This window comes from Quercus lobata, chromosome 1 (genome assembly GCF_001633185.2).
Source record: "Quercus lobata isolate SW786 chromosome 1, ValleyOak3.0 Primary Assembly, whole genome shotgun sequence".
Classification (NCBI taxonomy): domain Eukaryota; kingdom Viridiplantae; phylum Streptophyta; class Magnoliopsida; order Fagales; family Fagaceae; genus Quercus; species Quercus lobata.
Genome location: NC_044904.1, coordinates 5,958,435 through 5,980,866, shown reverse-complemented (window position 1 = coordinate 5,980,866; position 22,432 = coordinate 5,958,435). Strand labels below are relative to the sequence as shown.

Below are 22,432 nucleotides of genomic sequence, written 5' to 3'. Positions count from 1 at the left end.
ATATATATCTCTAGTTTTCATTTTTCTGATAGTGCATTCTGTTTATCAAAACATAAGGATATATATTACCACATAGAGAAGGATATTTTGTATATCTTATGTTCCCTAGTTTAATTCAAGTTACATCATCTGATGCCCCAAACTACCTGTGGTTGCAGATTGGCTGACTCAGACTACCTCTCTTTTACATTTTGGAATTGACATGAAGCCACTCTAGAGGATATGTCTACTTTGGGTTATTACCTCTCTGTGGGTGCAGATTGTCTTCCTAACTCCAGATAGCTCAAAAGACTTAGCATGTCATTGCTCCTTCTGTCCTTTTTGTCCACACCAGTAGGATCTGCCCAACTCCCTTCTTACCATCAAGAACATAAAATTTAACTATGCTACGACAAAGGTCCAAAGGCGTAGAGAGCGAGAAAACCAGCTGCTGGCTCAATATTGCTCAGGTTAAGGCTCACTGACTACACTATAAAATCTTCAAAGGTATCTTTAAATGTAGGGAATTAAAATTTCCTACATGCCCATGTCACTCTTCCCTTCAATCTTTTGTTATATCTGATAGATATAATTCTCTGTCATCATTTGGTTTGGATATCTTTCCAAAGTTTTGTAGTCTCAAAATTAACATGTGTGGCAACATCAAGTCTCTCTCTGTTTGGGAGAGACATGAACTTGTTATCCTAGCTTTGGAAATCAAGGAGTGCCTTAATTTTACAGATTCTCCCAATGGGGGATTGCCAGCCCCCAACCTTTCACTGTTAAAAAGTCCATGATTGCCTTCATCTCAAGTCACTTCCTAAAACCATGGATACGTGCCTCCCATCTCATCAGATTTTGGATATCGCAAACTGCTAACAAGTTGAGTCTTTTCCAGAAGGAGGTCTGCCAACCAATATGAATTTTCTTGCCATTGATGGGTTTGAGAAAATCATTGCCAATAGGAAGCAGTGGGGTTTACAAAGACTGCACTCTCTTAATCAATTATTATTGTCTTCCTATAAATTTTTTTTTTTATTATTGTCTTGTCATGATTGTAGGGAAGAGAAGTGCTTTTCTGAGGAGGACTTCCAAAAGTTTTAGCACTCTTTTTATAAAGGAATTTCAAAATCTGAGATCCCTAGACAAGTAGGGCCTTCAACTCATTACCTCTCTTCAACTATTGTCTATCTCAGTATTTATAAAAAAAACTATTGTCTGTCTCAGACGCCCCAGACTAAAGCACATGCCAGTAGATGGGATTTCTTGACATAACAATACCAAAAAAAGAAAGAATAAATGTGTAGCGCAAAATTTCTCACATCTGTATTATACAATTTAATGATGAAGTCTCATTATCTGAGCCAAAAGTGTAGACGAGATCAAATCCCACTTCACAATAAGGTACTTGTTCCACTCAAACCTCTAAGCCTCCATTTGATTTTATTTATGCTTCTTTCTAACTTTGTTTATGGATAAATAAATTTGAAAAATTTGTTAAAATCTGATAAAAAGATGGAAAAATAAAAGGATTTCTTCTAAGATTGTTAGTCCAACACTGGAGTTCTCAAGTTTTTATGGGTTCTTTTGTAAAATTATTTCCATTTTTCAGTAGCAAGTGCCACAAAAGGCTTGGTCAAACACATGCCAGAAGAGCAGTTAACAAAAAAATTGCCTAGGAAGAAGGGAAAATATTGGCAAAAGATTGGTCACATTTGCTGCAAAAAAATGGATTCCCTAAGTCAGGTGTTTATTTTATTCTACTTGAGCAGCTAAATTTCAATCTTGTTTTTACTTATATTTATTTTTAGTTGTACAACAGAAAATATATATATATATATATATATATATATAAACATACAACCAAATGTTTGTAATTGAAATTGAAAATATAAAACATTCTCTTGAATTTTTGAAAATCATAGAATGTCCACAGCTTAGTCTTTTCTAGAAGGTGGTCTGCCATCCAATCTAATTTTTTTAACAATCGACGACAGCAAAAAACTTATTTCCACTAGAATGGAGTGGGGTTTGCAAAGACTGCGGTCTCTTAAATAATTAGGATTTTCTAAATCGTGATCTTGATTGCTGGGGTGAGGGGTTCTTTCTGGACAAGTATTTCTGTTTCTCTTCTTTTTGCCGTTTTGCCTTCCTATTTTTCTTTTGGAGGTGCAGATGAAACATATCTAGCTACCTTGTTCTCAACTATGTCACAACTTGATTTGAAATTTTTACCAGGGAAGAGTCCCATGAATTTTTTTGATTTTTGCTTTGTCACTCTAGTATTGGATTCAGTGTTGAATACACATGTGACTTAGAAGTCTAAATAGATTCATTTAATCAAATTTATAGTATAGAGAGTAATTCTTACATATTTCCTGTGAAATATGTAGACGACTTTAGTTTCTTGGAAACTCCGTGACCATTGGAAAGTAGGGTAGAATAAAAAAAAATTTGAGTGGAAAGCGCCAATGACTATTTGTGGGAGGCAACGTTTTGATTGAGCAATGCAGGTCAGGATTTCATTGTGATTCAGATTGCCATCCTTTTATTCATTGTTGCTTTAAATGGGAAATTAAACAGAATTTACCATATGTGAAAGGAGTTAGTAATGTTTTTAGGATTTGTTTTTGCTTTTCAAGATAAAAGTAATGAAATTGCTTAGTTCAAATCACTGTTGAATGTTGGTGACTAAGGAGTGTAAACAGATTCATTTAATCAAATTTATAGTATAAGGAGTAATTCTCACATTTACCTTGTGAAATTTGCAGACGACCTTAGTTTCTTGGAAACTGCATGGCTATTGGAAAGTAGGGAAAAATTGATAAAAAACAATTTGAGAATGGAAAGTGCCAATAACTTTTTGTGGGAGGTAATGTTTTGAGCAATGCAGGTTAGTGTTTCATTGTGATTTTGATTTCCGTCCTTTTATTCATTAATGTTTTAAATGGAAAATTTAACATAATTTACCATATATGAATGAAATTGGAATTGAAAACGTTAAACATTTTATGATTTTTTTTTTTTTTTGCTTTTCAAGATTTGAGTAATGAAATCTCGTAGATGACATCAGTGTTGAATACACGTGACTAAGGAGTCTAAACAGATTCATTTAATCAAATTTATGGTATAGGGAGTAATTCTCACATTTGCCTTGTAAAATATGCAGGTGACCTTAGTTTCTTGAAAATTCCGTGGCTGTTGGAAAGGAGGGCAGGATTGATAAAAAAAAAAAGAAAAGAAAAAAAGAATGGCAAGTGTTAGTGACTATTTTTTGGGAGGCTGTGTTTTGATTGAGCAATGCATGTCAGTGTTTCACTATGATTACGATTGCCATCCTTTTATTCATTATTTTTTAAAATGTGAAATTAAACAGAATTTATCATATATGAAAGAAATTGGAATTGAAAACGTTAAAAGTTTTCAGGATTTTTTTTGCTCTTCAAGATTCAAAGTAATGAAATCTCTTAGATGAGATTAGTGTAGAATACACATGTGACTAAGGAGTCTATATCTATTTCCCCCTACCCCACCTCACTGTAAATGTTGGCTTTGACCCAGAACATAAAAAAGACCACCTATACCAAAACATTTTCATTCATTACAGGAAATTTTGAATATATTCCTAGTTGCATACTTATATTTTCAATGATTTGTCATGCCAATATATTTTCTTTACTAAGGATTCTATTTCACTGGCTTTTGGGTTCATTACAGTCCAACTGGCAATGTCCCATGATGTTGAATGATTCTCCATTTGTTGATAGCTCATGGAAATAATATGTACTGGATTAACTAATCACATGTGATTATGTACGCTCTATAAATAGTTAATGTATTAAATGATTTTCTTGCCTAATTAAATGTTCTATAATCACAAACAATAAAAATCCATGCTGTATGGATCCTGCAAATTTTCAAAACACAGAATTTTTAAACACATCCTTTGTTGCTAAAAATAAGAATTCTTCAGTCCTTATCAAATATAATTTCCTTTTTATTGATTTTTATGACGTTTGAAAGTAGATATTCATCATTTGGAGTAAATTCATAACAAGGAAAAGTTGAAGCATTTAAGAAAGTGAAAGGGAGCTTTTTAATTCTTATGGTGGGGTTTAGATTAGTAGCTCAATCTTTTAGAATTTTATTTCTTTGGTCCTACGTAATGGATATATATTTCTAGTTTTCATTTTTTCATAATGCTTTCTGTTTATCAAAACATAAAGGATATATATTACCACATAGAGATGGATATTTTGTATATCTTTATATGTTCCTTAGTTTAATTCAAGTTACATCATCTGATGCTACAAACTACTTGTTAGTGCAGATTGGCTGGCTAAGACTACCTCTCTTTACATTTTGGAATTCGCATTAAGCCTCTCCAGTGGATAGGTCTGCTTTTGGTTATTACCTCTCTGTGGGTGCAGATTGTCTTCCTTACTCCAGACAGCTTCAAAGGCTCAACATGTCACTGCTCCCTCTGTCCTTTTTGTCCACACCAGTAGGATCTGCCCAACTCCCTTCTTACCATCAACAACATTAACTTTAACAATGCTAAGACAAGGGTCCAAAGGCACAGAGAGAGGGAAATCCAGCTGCTGGCCCTATATTGCTTAGGTTGAGGCTCACTGACTATACTAAAAAATCTTCAAAGGTATCTTTAAATGTAGGGAATTAAAATTTCCTTCATGCCCATGTCACTCTTCCCTTGATCCGATAGATATAATTCTCTATCATCATTTGGTTTGGATATCTTTCCAAAGTTTTGTAGTCTCAAAATCAACATGTGTGGCAACATCAGGTCTCTTTCAGTTAGGGAGGGACATGAACTTGTTATCCTAGCTTTGGAATCAAGGAATGCCTTAATTTTGCAGATTCTCCTAGTGGGGGATTGCCAGCCCCCTACCTTACATTGTTAAAAGTTCATGATTGCCTTCGTCTCAAGTCACTTCCTGAAAACATGGATACTCTCCTCCCATCTCTTTGAATTTTGGATATCACAAACTGTCAACAAGTTGAGTCTTTTCCAGAAGGTCTGCCAACCAATATGAATTGTCTTGCCATTGATGCTTCTGAGAAACTCATTGCCAAATGGAAGCAGTGGGGTTTGCAAAGATTGCACTCTCTTAATCAATTATTATTGTCTTGTCATGATTGCAGGGAAGAGAAGTGCTTTCCTGAGGAGGACTTCCACAAGTCTTAGCACTCTTCCTATAAAGGAATTTCAAAATCTGAGATCCCTAGACAAGAAGGGCCTTCAACGCCTTACCTCTCTTCAATTATTGTTTATCTCAAACTGCCCCAGACTAAAGTAGATGCCGAAAGATGGGATTTCTTGTCTCCATTCTAAGCTACAGTTTCGTCAATGTCTTGCCTAGATAAAAAATTTCCAAAAAATAGAATAAAAGTGTGGCGCAGGATTGCTTACATCTCTATCATACAAATCAAAGATGAAGTCTCATTATCTGAGCCAAAAGTGTAGATGAGATCAAAAACCACTTGACAATAAGGTACTTGTTCCACTTAGCCCTCTAAGCCTCCATTTGATTTTATTTATGCTTCTTATTTACGTTGTTTATGGATAATTAAATTTGAAATATTGGTTAATCCGATAAAAAATGGAAAAAATAAAAGGATTTCTTCTGAGATTGTTAGTCCAAAGTTGGTGTTCTCAAGTTTTTATGGGTTCTTTTGTAAGATTATTTCCACTTGTCAGTAGCAAGTGCCACAAAAGGCTTGGTCAAATACATTCCAGAAGAGCAGTTGACAAAACAATTGCCAAGGAAGAAGGGAAAATAGGGGGGAAAGATTGGTCACATCTGCTGCATAAAAATGGATGCCCCAACCCAAATTAGGTATTGATTCTACTTGAGTAGCTAAGTTTGAATCTTGATTTTACTTATATTCCTTTTTAGCTGTACATCGGAAAAAAAAATTACAAACATACAACTGAATGTTTGAAACTGAAAATATAAAACATTCCCTTGAATTTTTGCAAATCATAAAATGTCCACAACTTGAGTCTTTTCCAGAAGGTGGTCTGCTATCCAATCTAATTTCTTTAGCAATTGAGGACCGCAAAAAACTTATTTCCACTAGAATGGAATGGGGTTCACAAAGACTGCAGTCTCTTAAATAATTAGGATTCCTAATTAGTGATCTTGATTTCTGGGAGTCCTTTCTAGAGGAGTATTTCTGTTTCTCTTCTTTTTGCCGTGTTTTCCTTTCTATTTTTCTTTTGGAGGTGTTGATGAAACATATCTAGCTACCTTGTTCTCAACTATGTCACAGCTTGATTTGAAATTTTCATGAGGAAAGAGTCCCATAATTTTTTTTTTTTCATATGACCACGGCAGAATTATGTTTCTCTCTGCAGGGGATTTTCTAAACTCAAGTCTTTTGTGCACATTCTAGTTGGAAGGGGGCTTTCAGCATTGACCATTTCCTTTATATTAAGTTCAAGTAATTTTGAAATTATAAAGACATCAAGTATTTTTGTTTCTTATTTGATGATTGATGCTTTCTTTTAACAATTTAAACATATTGTGTACTTGATGAAAGAGGAATGCAGGGATAAACAACAAACCCTAGGCTTCACCACATAGAATCAATGTAGAAACCTTAAGCATCACAACCTAACACAAGTAATTAACCAAACACATGAAAGTTAAGGACCTTTGGGGGGGTGGGGGGGGTTAGGTGCCTAACACCTTCCCATCCCCAAGTGAAGCAGATCACCCATCTCTAGTTTTGTATATGCCTTAGCCCTCAAATAAGTGACCCACTTAATTTTACTATCAATTTCACTAATATGTTGATATGTGCTGAAGTTAATGGTGAATACTTTGTGCTCACTTTTGTTTACTTGAACCCACTTTTGATCTATCGTTCACAATTACACACATAAACATATTGTGATCTGATACCAAAAAAGAAGTACAAAGTTCACGTCTGTATGTGAACAATGTGTTCTTCAACAAACCATCAATATATTAAAAACTCTTGGGAATTGACTCAATGATGGAATAAAAAGTGCTAAAGGTGTGTTTAACTATTCCTTCTGTAAGGAAGTTTACTCAAAAGCACTATAGCTCCTGTAACTAGACATTACATAATAAAATTTCTCTATAGAAATCACAAAATCAAAGGAAAATAGGAAATATTAATTGGGAAAAGCGACAACGTCTGATAGGTTGGCTTCTATTTCAAGTGAGTTACTATGCCTTTCAAGCATAACAGTAGCGTGATAATTTTTTTTTTTTTTTTTGATAAGTATACCCAATTTTCTAGAAACCTCTCTCTCTCTCTCTCTCTCTCTCTCTCCTTCTCTCTGAAACTCCATGGCTGACCACCAAGGTCATCCATTCTCATCTTTATAAGAAGAAAATGTAAGGTTGTAGCCTTAGGCTATAACTATTTTTTGTAGCTAAACTTTATTCTAACAATAAAAGTTTCTTTATGTTTGGGGGGAAAGTTCACCCACGCTCTTTGGGGTTATTCATCAGATTTAGAGGGTATCATCTATAAAAGTTACTTTTGCTAAAGTTTGGCACTAATACTTATCAAAAAAAAAAAAAAATGTTTGGCACTAATACTAACACATGCCATGCCTTACACACACACTTCAATTTGAAGACACAAAAAAGTGGAAGCATTGAGAACATATAGAGGATGATATCATATAGGATTGAATCAAGACTCTGCCTTTTGCCCCTTCCATTGTTTTTATCTTTTTTTTTTTTACTAGCAATGGTTAATGTGATGGATCATGGTATGGACATGTTTTGTCAATGCACTTTGAAAAACTTGTGGTTAGTTTTCTAAGAGATTACACTGATGCCAGGAAGGATCTGCTCTATAGATATTCACACATGCTGTCCCCCCATAATAGCTAGCAAAGTTTGATATAGTCTATCACCTTATACTCCATTTGAACCACCCCTCTATCACTCAGCTTGTAGTCTAAATATATCTCAGTGGTTGTGCCCTTGTCTCCATGCTTCTCAAACTTCGATTAGGGTTTGGAAAGATCAGGTCCACAGAGTGGCTTTATGCTCAGATTGAAAGAGAGAGAGAGAGAGAGAGATATGGTGGTGGCTGGGGTTTGCTGCAAAGGAGCATGGATGCGTCAATTCTTTTAGATTAGAGAGATCAAAGAGAGATGGAGGTGTTTAGATCAAGATCAGACTTAGAGAGAGAGATTACGGTGAGGGGATATTGATTATATCGCCTGCGTGACCTTGATGACCAATAGAGGATTTGGTTATTAGATCCATAACACTTCTTAGGCCATCATTTTGGCATAATTGAGCTGCCATGATGCACTTAATTTGCATACACCGGCTGTATACAAATTTACTTGGTCTCTCTTGGATATCTAGGCAGCATGCATGGGGGCATGCTATGGCCTTGGCTACATGATCACGTTGGGCTGCCATGACCTTGGCAACATGCACGTGGCCACGCCTTGGCCTTGACAACATGCACATGGGGTTGCCATGGGCATGCCAGTATGCCTAAAGGAGGTTCTCAAGGTGGTTTCAATTGGTAGTCTGGTGATATTCATTGATCTCCTAATACTTTTTTTGCCTGAGTGGTTAGTATCTATGCAATCCCACTTTATGGTTGCATAGTCTAGTGATATTCATCGATCACCTTATACTTTTTTGGCTTGAGTGGTTTGTATTGATTGATGAGTGGTTAGTCTATCGCCCCATGGCTTTGCTTTGTTTTTGAGTGGGCGATCTTATATCACACTTCTGGTAGAATGTGACACAGTTTATGTCTCTTGTGATGAGTGTCCTAATAAGTTGAAAAAACATGAATTAAAACTATGGTGTGACACATGTATGAAAGCATGTGAATTTCCAAAAAATAGGTATGTAATTCTATGTATTAACTATTGGTTAATTTTGAATATATATATATATATATGCTGATGTAAATTGAAAATAATATTTCAGATACAAGCTTGACATGCAAGTTGGTGATATAATAGAACATGCAAATTTTGTAGTATTTGACAAGGAAGCAGAGAAGTTATTTAAAATTCTGGATACGAAACTCTCCAATATGGAAGAAGAGGTAAAAATGAAAGAAATAGGTTATTTGTTTAATTAATTTAATTCTGTTACATTACACTAATTGAAATCTTTTTTTTTAAATAATAGGATTTAGATGGTTACAATATTATTCCAAATAGTATCGATGCATTATTGGAAAACCTACATCTTCTAAGTGAAATTTACTGCATACAGTTTCTTTGTTTGCAACCAAAGCTTTACGGTAACTAGAGTCTTTGAAATTGAAGGAAATGAACAATTACAGGTAAAAATGGTTCACTTATACTTTATTGATGAAGTTATAATATTATCAGTGATACATTATGACATATTGCATCTTTGATTGTAGGAAACAACAACTAAGAATGGAAATGAAGTATCCAAAGAAACAATTTGTGCTGAAGTAAAGAAAAGAAGATTTTTGAAGAAGTAAGCAAAATTGCACAAATAAATATTATTTAGTTCTTTTTAAAACTTCACACAATCTTTAAATTCCTCAGCAAGAAAATAACTTTTGTATTTTTTCTGTTTTGCAGATAAATCCAAAACGAGAATGTGGAAGCTCAAATAGAAGTGTAAATGATTAACGAACATAGAAAATATTTAAATGAAACTTTGAATATTTAGACTTCAAATCAGGTCGTGATGTTGTGCTTTCTGATAGAAGAATAGATACTTCAGAGCCTAACGACTAGTTTCAGCTGACGGTCATATTTTAACTCTGCAGCAAAACGGCACCGTATCTCAACGGTGACGTTTTGGTTTTAAAAAGAATTCTTTCAGTCAAGCTATACGACATCGTTTAGCCTTGGAGCTTCAGAGTCAGTGTTAGCATCTTCTTCAAAGGATTAGCTGCTAAGATATTTTTTTGTAATTAGATATTTTCTGTTAAGAGCACATTAATCACGTGTAAATAGAGTGTAACTAATTCCAAGCTTTATGGAATTATTGTTAGTTGGTTAGATTAGATTTAAGCTTATCTCTTGCTCTATATATAGAGAACTATACACATTGTATTATTCAGTTAGTATTGCTAATATTCAATCAAATAGATTTTACTCTCTGTTCTTTCTATTCCGCCATTGTTACACTGTATACTTTCTTGTTCTCTTCACTTTCATTTTAGAATGATTTGAGTCTGGAAATATTTACTATTTAAGCTATATTTTTTTGGAATACACAAGGGAGCTGAGTATATGCATAGAAATCGACTATTGTCTCACCCACCCCCTTTTTTTACCAGTCCGTGGATACACTAAATTAAATGGAATACATGATTACTCGTGAGCATTCAAATAAGACAAGGCGTAATGCACCACCTGTGACTACCAACCACATTCCAGATGGATTTGTGAGAGCAACTTTTTAATATCGAGTATTGTGGATAATGTGATATTATTAAGGCTTCTATATGCAAAAGACTCAAAATTGTCCATTTGGGTCTCGTATATGCAAAACTGGTCAGTTTACTTACAAAATCATTCCACATTTTACCCAATCCATCATTCATCCAATTTGGCCATTTAAGGTCACTTTCAATACATCATCCAAGGGGTTATATATTGAAAAACGTTGGAAGTAATTAGTCAATAAACCAGAAAGAATATCATTCATTTTTTTGTAAAAATGTAAGAACTTTTGCTTCAAATTCTTCTTCACAAACTATAAAGACTTTAGTGGATTAGCATGCATATTCTAACATTAATTACCACTAATGATCTAGCACAGTTACAACTTTTTTTTCTTGGGTAAAACATGTCACATATTCTAAATAGTTAGATTTATACATATGTTAAAGGTAAAAACATGACCATTTTTGCTCTCTCTCTCTCTCTCAAATACACCCAAACATTTGAGTGTTATTATACCATATAACTTACTCAAAATTCACCATATTATTAATTAATCGTGCCTTAAAAGAGTTGGACACCATCAGCAACTCTCCTTCTTAGTCTTGCTTAAAAATTTAAAAATTAACAAGAAAAATAATAATATCAACCTATCCTACATTTGTTGGTTCTAGTTAATTTATCTGATAATGTTTATGATAAAAAACAATCATCATATCATGAGTGTCATATATTAAAATTATATTGTATCTATTATAAAAATAAATAAATAAATAAAAAATAAAAAGCTGAAAAATAATATCATGCATTTGACAAATTACTAGATTATTGATATCGATGAAATCATAACCAGTGTAGGTCATGATGTCGTGAACTTGGGCATCATGGGTCGGAGTGGAGGCTGTCATGGGTCACGGGTGGTGGTAGAGCTACCGTGAATAGTGGTTGCAAGGGCGGATGGGTAGAGAGAAAGACGATGAAAAAGTGGTGTGAAACAATCAATATATTATTTTTAACATTAAAAATGTGACGTTTTGAGGGAATTAATGGTAACTTTCTAATGGTGGATGTAAGAGCCAGGTGGCAATGGACCTAAGGACTAAGTCTAAAATGGCGGTGTATCAATATTAGTCGACTAAAATAATACTCCTATTTTAAACTTGGTAAACTAGAATAACAATTGATCAAAGAAAAATGCCCAAATCTTTCAACAATTGACGAAGCCAACAAAGTTCTGGAGGCAATAGCTAGATATTCAGATTCTGTGGAAGATAGAGAGACAGTCAGCTGCTTTTTGGCACTCCAGGTAATAGGACTATACTTGAAATAAACTAGATAGCCTGTAGTGGATCGTTTATCATAGGGATCACCAGCCTAATCTGAGTCACAAAAGGCTGAAAGTAATAGAGGACCTAGTGCAGATTAGGTGTGGGAAGTCTATTGATAATGTGAGTTGCAGTTGCAACTGCATAAGACCAGTAAGAGAGGGGAAGTTTGGAGAGAGATAACATTGTAAGTGAGCACTCAATGATATGCCTGTGTTTTCTCTTAGCAACACCATTTTGCGGAAGTGTGTGTGGGCAAGAAAATTGATGAATGATGCCTTGTGAGGAACAAAACTCAGCAAAGGCTTTAAAAGAAAACTCCCCACCACCATTTCACCTAAATGTCTTGATTTTTAGATTGAGTTGATTTTCTACTGTGGCTTTGACAAATTTGAAGATATTAAAGACATTTGACTTGAGCTTAAGTAAATAAACCCATACAAATCTAGTATAGTCATCAACAAAGACAAGATAGTATTTGAAGTTATAAACAGAAATAACAGGAGCAGGACTCCACACATCACAATGAATGAGTTGAAGAGGTGATTCAGATTGAAAATTTGATATTACAAAGGGAAGTTGATGCATCTTAACACTAAGGCAATGCTTACAATGTGAAGTAACAGGAGAAGTGCACTTGAATACATCAGAATGTTCAAGAACTGAGATTGCTGAATGTAAAACATTATCACTAGGATGACTTAGTCTGTGGTGCCATAGCAAGCATTTATTTGACCTATTAATGTTGAAAGCTGAATGTGGAGCATACTATGCATGGATGGACTAAGAGGCAGATTGAACAGAAGTGATTGAAGGATGAGTAAATGAAGGAAGCTTGGATTGAAGCTTTGAGTAGATAGGATAGACACCATTCTCACTCAAGCCCCTGTAGAGGAGTCTCCCCATGAGAATATCCTGAATTTTGAGTTCATTAGCATCAAAGTGACAAGAACAATTGTTGTGTAAGCAAAATTTGTGCACAGACAACAGATTCATAGCAATCCTAGGGACATATAAGACACTTCTAAGAATAAACTTGTGGTATTTGGTGTGGATAGAGGAGTTACCTATATTGTTGATTGGAAGTGCTTGACCATTCCTCACAATGACTTGTTCAGCACCCTTATACTGAGATGGAGTGGAAAGATTGTTCAAGTTGGCTGTGAGGTGCTTGACCACTCCTCACAATGAATTAGCTAACCATGGACCTTGGTTGCTGGTGATAGCAGCATTAGATGCAGTTGCCATAGCTGCAAGTTTAGTTGGAGGATTTTTGCTTTGATAAGCAAAATCCATCCTGTGATAGCAATCCAGTGCAAGGTGACTAGTTTTCCCACAAATCTAGCACACAGGACGATTAGAATTAGTTCTTAAGGACTGATTTCCAAACTGTGAGTTAGTTTGATTTTGATGTGGAGAGTAATTCTGATGAGAAGAACCACCACTGTTATTGTTATCTGCCACCACCTCTTCCTTTGTTTGAGCCATTTCGACCCCTTCCTCTTCTAGAAACTTGATTCCAAGTATTGCTTACATTTGGCCTTGAATTAGCAGCAAACATAGCTAAAGATTGAGGAATAGCCTCAAAATTCTCAGCCATTGCTAGTTCTTCACTTTGCAACATAATGAAGAGTTGCTCATAAGTGATTGGATCACTTCTTGTATGTATGGCTGAGCAGAAGTGTGCAAACTCCTTGGGCAAGCCTCGAAGAACAATGCAGAGAAGTTCTTTATTATCAACTACAATTCCTACTACAAGAAGCTTGTCTCTTGCAATCTTGATCTTCTGCAAGAACACATTTATAGTGTCACTTCCGTTCTTTTGGCTTTGCAATTCCAGATTCAGATCGAGAATATTGGCTCTTGAAGTAGAGAAGAAACTTTGTTCTAAAGTATTCCAAATCTCTCTAGAGCTTGTGATTCCAACTACTAGAGAGAAACTTTGTGGTGTTAGAGTGGAATTAATCAAAGAAAGTATGGCCTTGTCTTTGGTTTTCCAAGCTGAATGCTCAGGATTCACATTCACAATAGAAAAGTCCTTGATTGTCAAGGAGAAATTGACATGGTTTAGGCACAGTGCCATCAATATGATCAAATAGTGAATAAGCTTCCAGAATGGTGAGAAGTTGATGCCTCCACAGAATGTAATTTGTGTAATCAAGCTAGATTGACATCAGGTTTGACATGTTTGAGAGGAGTAGTAATGAAGATTGTAAAGATGGAGTGTGAGATATGGAAGGTGAGCTAGTGCTTGATGAGGAAGCTACGGTATAGGCAGTGGAAGCCATGGGAATTGGCTCTGATACCATGAAAGAAAAAAAATGAAAGCTTGGAAGAAAAGCTCAAATCTTAACATAGAGAGAGAGAGAGACAGATATGAAAACTCAGAGAACTAACTTTTGTAACTAATCCCAATAACAATTTGTAACTAACTTTCCTAACAGATTATATAAATATTAAGTTTGTTACAAAATCTATCTAGATCAGTTTGAAGTTATCTGGAGTGGTTCAACACGTCAGCAGCACAACCATGGAGGTTTGGTAGTCTTGATAACCAGAAAACAAAGTTGAGGAAGGAAGCTTGGAACGACGTCGTGTTGGTCTCAGCAGAAAACATAAAACTCATCTAAAACAGAACGACGTCGTGCTACTTAACCAAACAATGCCGTTTGTCTTCAAATGAAAAAACGGCACCGTTTGATATATTGCCGTTAAGTAGCCGTTGTGCTCATTTTTTGAACCAGGATCAGAATCTGACTAAGAACTGGACAAATGGCTTTGGCTTCTTCCTCTTTCATTACATGCTAGTTGGTCGTTATAGATGAAGGTCTAAGACTCTTCAGAAATATTTTCAACTTTGGGGGGCCATGGGGATGGAACTCTAATCCTTAAGTAATTTCACCATTAAGATCTAAAATACAAAATATATAGGAGATTTTTGAAAATCTTTGGGAGGGCATGGCCCCCTTTGCCCCTTAATAGATCCGACAATGAGTGAGCAAGATATATAATATTACTCTTTTGACAAGCAATATCAATTATTTCTTTGGCAATGAATAAACTTTTCTTCTACAACAACAACAACCAAAAAAAAAAAAAAAAACTTAAATTGACAACCAAGTAAAATAATAATTTGAGGCAATTTCTCTTAGCTAAATTTTCATTGATGGACACCCAAATTCATTCTCCCTCTATGAAAATGAAAAATCAAATTAGTTTTTTGGTTCTCATTGTCTAAGCCGTTTTTATGTTTGAATTCATTTTTGCACATTTATGTGATTTAAGTTGTAGCTTAATTTGTCTGTTTTTCTAATGTTTCGAATATTTATATTTTATTCTCTCATGCAATTTTTAATTCTACCTAATGTTTCAATTCAATAAGTCCACATGCAAAATCCTTTTATTCGCAACTGTTTGAAGATTTTGTTTTGCTGAGGCTACACAAATTATAGGTTGAATTTTGGAGAGACTCAAGGATTTATATGAGGATTTTTTTTTGAGAAAGTTATATGATGAATTGATGATATATTTAAATATGGCCCATATGGATCATAATACTGTCCCATTGCAATAACGATCCTTATTGCATTAAGAATGAGAAATTAATAGCAACTGAAAGAAATATAAGAATTAATAGTGACTTTGATCCAAACCAACTTCTAAATTCAAAAATAGTACGAACAAGAAAATTTCAATCGTCAAATATTAATAGAATAGAAGCTTTCATAAGAATCAATAGAGAGTTATTAATAGTATAGTGGGAGTCCTTTATAAAACATTAGTAACAATACACACCCTATTAAATGACCAGAGTTCAGCAATTAATATATCGCACACAATATACAATACAACATGCATAAAATAAAGGAGATTATTTTTCTTCCCCATCATTAGTGTTACTCCTAGTAACTATTACCAAAAGGCAAAACGGGTAGTAGACAATGTAGCGAAAAATAGGATGTGGTAAGGAACTTGGCAAACATAGTGGAAAAAATAGTAACGTGAGGATAACGAGGAAGAATGATCCAATGATCAAAACGATAGAAGCAAGCCAGTGGAGGCCTCTCACCATTAAATAACTACCAGTCATGAATGCTGAGGAGACCATAATAAGAGCTAGTCCCAATATTGGCACGGCAAACTTAAGGGAAGCAATAACCAAGTTAAGATCACCTAATTGTGCCCAGATGAGTGCAACAACAACAGTAACAGAACTATACATAGCTATGGTGTTGCTGATAATGAATACTTGGAACAAGTGGTGTCTTAGGAATTTTGCCATGCCTTTGTGTGGATCAGAGTCATCGTTGCCGCCTGGCACAGTGAAACCTGCAGCAAAGGTTACAGTGGCCACAAGTGTTGCAACCAACAATAGAGTGTTGACCCTATCCTTGTAATTGTCCATGTTGGGTGTCTGCCTTGGCTTTGAGCTTTTTGAGTTCTTAGTGATGGTTTCCTTATCCTTGTCCATGCTTGGACTAGGAGCATGTGATTCGACGCTGGCGTATCTCAAGGCTAACCACGTTAATCGCTGCACGATAAATGACAAACATTTTGTCATGACCATATTGGTCAAATACAACATATATAATCGCCCCCCATTTTAGATAGTTTTTGCAGAATTGAAGTTGAGCTTAAATACAATTTTATAATTTATTTACGTTAAGGGTTGAGAGAGGGTGAGATGCCATGTTTGGAAGTTTGGAGAGAAAAGAGAGTAGAGGACAGTAGAGGGGGGAGGAGAGTAGAGGAGAATAGTTATCCTCCACCTTATTTAGATGTTTTTAAAATTAAGTAAGAGGAAGGGGAATAATTATCTTTTCATAGTTTGTAAATTTGTTAATAAGGTAAGGGTAAATTTGGTAATTCATTTGGTTAAGCATTTCTATATTTTACTCTCCCTCCAAATCTCTCCAATTTGGGAGAATTAAAAATGAGAAGTTAGAAGTACTTAGAATCCCTCTAAACCGCTTCAAATCCCTTCCCTCTTCCTTTAAAAAACATCAAAATAAGGTAATTTAACTTATTCTCTCTCCTTCTCTCTACTCTATTCTCCTCTACTCCCCACCCATCCAAACAAATTAAGAGAGAGAGAGAGAGAAGGCACCTAGAAATCAAGATGAGTTGCTCAATAGACTTGAGACACGCCCCACTCGAATGGAGAGGCCACAAACAATTTCTAAGGATGGGTCAAGCGAATGGCAACCCATGAGCCCAAGTTGTTTTTCAGATTAGCAAATTTGACAACAAACTTGGTTATAAGTTGTAACTTTAAGCTACAATTAAAGTTCATTTAATATATTTTTTAATCGGATATAAATTTTGACAAATATATCATTGAATTATATTTTCTTATTATATCTCTTATACTTGAAAACTTTTCAAAAGATTAAAGATCAATAATTATGTACATCAATCAAATATTTAAATTTCAAGTTTTTATAATTCAAAATTATGTATGATAAATAATTTTATAGATCGAATAATAAATAACATTTTATTGGTACAAAATTTGACATATTTGTTAAAAATATAAATAACATATAATTCAATAGTTATATTTTCAAAATATATAATAATTTTTTTTAAGTAAAATTTATAGCCTTAAATTACACTTGAGAGTTTGTTGTACTTTTTAATTAATTTATTTATTATTATTATTATTTATATGAGAATAGTTGGAGGTACTTATGTAAATTCATATCGAACTTGACCTGATCGACTTGTGACCTGTGATCATCCCTAATAAAAATTTATGTAATTTGGCCTGATAATCTACGTGCATAGCAAAATACACTTAGTTGGCTATATTTTTATTTTAAGCCCATTGAGATATATATAGATCTTAACTCTAGACCAGTGATAGACTAATCTTGAAATGACTTTACTTATACTCCTACACCTACTGTCCCACTACAAGTAAGTTTAATATAAGTTAGATTAAAATTACTTTATTTATTTTAAAAATAAATCTTAAGATATTAATGGTCATTTTGGATTGAGGAGAAGAAAATAGAATGAAGGAGAGTAGAATAGAGTTGGTTGCATATGTTGGCCGGAAATTAGCTAATATGCAACCAACTCTTCTCTATTCCCTCTTACTCCCTGTCTCTCTCCCTTAAATCCAAGCTGGTCATAAATCTAGACAAAATATAACAACTTCAAGTATCACATACCTCTTGAAACGAGGGCATCTTCCCACTATACTTTCCCGCAATGTCGAGAGCTGTCTTGCCTTCATCGTTCAACAACTTTAAGTCAACTCTTTTGTCCCATGTCAGAATGCTCACGACCTTAGGATGCCGACCCTTGGAGGCCAAATGTAAAGATGTGTTTCCATCTACATCTTTTTCATTGATAAGCATTTCAAGTTCAGGCATTTTGAGCATATAATTTACCACTTTGGCTTTCCCACTTATAGCAGCTACTTGCAAAATGTTTTGATCTTGATGGTTGAGCAACTCAACCGAATCTGGACATCTTTGGATAAACTCTTGAACTATCTTGATATGTCCTCTACTGGATGCTGTGTGAATTGGAAAGAAGCCATTCCGGTCACTTTCATACATGTAATCTGCAAATTTGTTTAACAAGTAGCGAACCCCTTCAAGGTATCCTATGTATGCTGCATAGGAAAGAGGTGTCATGCCCTTGCTGTCTCTATCTTTAATGCGATGTGGACCTTCACTCATAACACTATCCAACACATCTGGTCCATAAAAATGAACTATCATTCACCCATAATTTAAAACCTTGATGATAATAAGAAATAAGAAATAAGAAACATCTTGATCCAATCAAAAAAAAAAAAAAACCTCATCATCCCTTAGGGGCTGTTTGGTTGGTGAGTTTAAACAACAGTTTTCAGTGTTTAAACAACATTATACGTATTTTCACACACTTTTTCACGCACACGTATTTTCAAAAAATATAAACAACATTATTAAAACAATGTTTCCAAACGGGCCCCTCGTTGAGTATACAAAGTTTATAAAAAATAAATAAATCATATTTGATTTCAATGAGTTTTAAAATTTGATCCCAACATGTAATTTGTCTTTTAACTGTTCACATAAATTTGGTTAAATTATATATATATATATATATATATAGACAAAGTTTAATTACAAAATTGGTTGTAGCCTGAGACTACAACCTTACTCAATATCATTACCATTACTACTTATTTCAAAATTCTAACTGTTGGATTGCATATTCTTTACGTTCTTAATACACAAGTCAAATTTTGTGTCAATCAAAAATTATTTACTATATAATTTATAAAATTATATTTTATGCATAATTTTAAAATACAAACAACTTGAAATTTAAACAATTTATTGATATCATAGCTATTGATCTTTAATTTTCTAGAAATTTTGCAAGCATGGAAGATATAAAAAGAAAATATAATGTAATAGTGTATTTGTCAAAATTCACTTCCAATAAAAAGATATTGATGCTATTTATTACTGTTAAATTATATGTTTTTTATGTTCTTAATAGTTATACCAAATTTCGTATCAATCAGATGCTATTTATTACATTCAATACCAATTAGATGCAATTTATAATCAAATCTAATTAGAATAAGTTGTGTTGTTAGATTTATTTTTATTCTAATATATATTTTTAGTTGAGTTTAAATTCTTTTTGTTCTATATTTAAAACTTTTATAAGAACTTTATCATTTTGTATTTTCTTTAACTAGTAAATAGATAATATAATATCATAATTATCAAATTTCATATTTATACAAAAAATAAAAGAGAAAAAAAAAAAACTATATTTTGTTAAACTCTCTGCTTGAGAAGAAAATGTGAATTCTTTTCATTTACCTTTCCATCTCATCAAAACTTCGCATCTATGTTAATGTATTAATTAATTGACATTTGCCAATAGAGAAATGCATTTATTTTCATATATTAATTATTTATTTTTAGACAATGCACTTATTATTGATATAAAAGGAATTTATATGATTATTTTTATAATACTTATTATGGAAAAAAAAATGATTTAGAATAGGAATTTTTATGCAACTTGTAGGACTTTTTTATGCAATCCACTACATGGCAGTTAAAAAAACCATCTACAAATAGGCCTTCTTCCCCAAGTTTAATTTCTTTGGGAAAAAAAAGGAAACAAAAACCATCAAATAAAGAAAGAAAAATTAATAATACATGCAATAAAGAATATAAAAAATAATTGTGCACTTAAATTATTTGAAATAATCAAATATTTCAGAATTCACAAAAGTAATATGTTCATATTTTTAATTATACTAATCCCAATAATTTATATTTCATAACTTCTTTTTTCTAATGCCATGTAACATAGTGTGTTTATTAATTAATTATTTATAGATAGTGCACCAATTATTTATATAAAATTAATTTTTTTAAATAGATTTATATAAGAAACCATTTATTAGGTATGATATCATTAAAAAAAAGTCCAATAAAGATAAAAGAAAATGTAATATAGCATGCGGTTCAAATAAGATAATAAAACCCTTTTGTGTTAGAACCAATTTTTCTCTCTCTTTTACCATGGCTTTTGAGTAGAGTTGTAGTGTGCCTTTATGTTAGAACCCCTTTCCCTCTCGTCCATGTGTACGTGTTTGTTTCTCAAAAAAAAAAATTCTCTCCCTCTTGTGTGTGTGTTTGTTTCTATTAAAAAAAAAAAAAAAAGGATAATAAAAAATTGTATGCTTACTATGGTAGAAATAATTAAACATCTGTTCCATAAAAAATAAAATTAAACATCTGTTTTACTCAAGTAATAGGTTCATAGTGTGCATATAGAGTTCATTGTCTTAATCATATTATTTCTAACAATTTGCATTTTGTCTTTTCTAATGACATGTAATAGAATCGAAGTTGATTATCCGAATAAAAAGATAATAAAAAACTTTATGCTTAATTTAGTAGAAATAATTAAACATCTGTTCCCAAAAAAAATACTAAACATCTGTTGATTTACTCAAAATAATAGGTTCATAGTGCGTATATAAAGTAATATATTGAGTAAGGTTGTAGTCTTATGCTATAACCAATTTTGTAACTAAATTTTGTTCTTTCTTATATTATTTCTAACAATTTATATTTTGTCTTAAAAACTAGACCAGACCGACCGGTTTAACCGAAGACTAGGCACTAGTTCGGTTTGGTAAAATCCATTAAAAACCGGTTTTTAAAACCATTGTGCAACTTCACTTTCATTAGAACTATTGTTAAGAACTCATGGGTAGAATTCACTAGCTTGTAAGTGGAGGCTGCCCAAAAGTTTATAAACACATAATTAAATTTACACTTAATCCATGTGGAACGCAAAGATCATGACAACCATCAATAATATCATTGTATTATACACTAATCATAAACTACCATTTCAACAATTGTGAAAAACTTTGTAAAATTTATTGTGTCACTAAACTTATTGGTATTAGATTAAATAATTAAATTCATCATTTTCTAATAACCCAAAAGTTTTGTAACAACCAGTAATTTATCAATTGGGATGGCTGAGAAAAACATGGAAACGGCTGGAAAATGAAATATATATAGTGAAGTAGCTAGTAAACTTACCTATGTTCCTTCCAGTAATGGCAGCGTGAGCAATTAATTTGACTTCCTCAAAATCCTCCAGAACTCTACCTCCTCCTTCTACCATGGCCATATTAATTCCACCTGCTTTTTCTATCATGAATTTCACCATTTCCGCATCCCCTGCTTCGGCTGCCATATATAGAGGAGATTTGTGCTCCTGATTCGGACAATATGACGCTTCCGGATTTGTTTCAACCAAGAAATCAGCGATCTCACTGTACTTAGTTTTCAAAACCAAATCCACTTCTCTGTATTTTTTTATCAAGGCCAGGTGAAGGGGAGTATTCCCTTCATTATTCTGAATGGTCAGAAATCCATTATAGACAGGCGCCAATTTTTTTAACGTGGACAAATGCCCACAACTTGCAGCTACATGGACAGCAAATTCATCAGCAGAGTTCCTCTCCAGCCAATGTCCATTGTCGTTTTCAAGCATCGCTTCCACAAGCTGAGAGTGACCTAAGCTTGCAGCAATATGAAGGACTGTATTCAATTGGGGAGTTTTTTGGGACAAAACAGGACCTTCCAAATCCTCGGCTTTAAGATTTTTGATGAAGTCAGTGTCCCCACGCTTTGCAGCCATGTACAAGTCAGGTTGCATGCTTGCAGCCCTTCTAGAAACATCAGTACTAATTTCTTCCTCCTCTTCCTCCTCCGTTCCAGTTTCAAAATTCTCATCTCTTTCTAGGTCGCTCGGTAGATCTCTGTTCATTTCAGCATCAATATTAAGTAGATGTCGTGGACCCACTCGATGAGTCTGTCCGGATGAGTAGGAGCGTTTTCTCGGCATTGAGGACTTCCAGGTAATTGCTGTTCACTAACGTCAATCAAAATGTGATTAGGTTCGCTAGGCCTGTAAAGACTTTCAGAACTAAAAACTGGTACACACAGTTTTTTCGGAAAAAATATTGGTTATAGTTACAGGAATCCGAATTGCTTGTTAATTGGATAAAGGAATTTGCCGAAATAAAGAGCAAAAGGTTGAGTAATTCGGTAACATAAGTATCGAATCAGAATCAAAGCTGCCCCTTCCCGTGTAAGAGATTCCACTTGCAAATAAATTTTATATCAATTTATGTTGTGCTGATTTTTCTCTCTTCGTT

At 33.7% G+C, this 22,432-nt stretch overlaps 1 protein-coding gene and 1 long non-coding RNA gene across 2 annotated transcripts; one reads left to right on the top strand and one right to left on the bottom strand.

The window, feature by feature from the left end:
* The first annotated feature begins 4,649 nt into the window (after nucleotides 1-4,649).
* LOC115976120 lies at nucleotides 4,650-10,107 on the top strand. The gene is made up of 7 exons (XR_004088258.1): nucleotides 4,650-5,015; nucleotides 5,143-5,492; nucleotides 5,699-5,837; nucleotides 8,946-9,066; nucleotides 9,153-9,309; nucleotides 9,394-9,473; nucleotides 9,581-10,107. It is a non-coding gene; the product is annotated as an uncharacterized LOC115976120 (long non-coding RNA).
* Nucleotides 10,108-15,589: 5,482 nt separating this feature from the next.
* LOC115994268 (protein ACCELERATED CELL DEATH 6-like) lies at nucleotides 15,590-22,224 on the bottom strand. The gene is made up of 3 exons (XM_031118341.1): nucleotides 21,309-22,224; nucleotides 17,895-18,427; nucleotides 15,590-16,249 (listed from the first exon to the last, which is right to left on the bottom strand). The coding sequence occupies exons 1-3, from the start codon at nucleotides 22,117-22,119 to the stop codon at nucleotides 15,590-15,592; spliced, it is 2,004 nt and encodes a 667-aa protein (XP_030974201.1). The 5' UTR covers nucleotides 22,120-22,224.
* Between the last annotated feature and the right edge of the window lie 208 nt (nucleotides 22,225-22,432).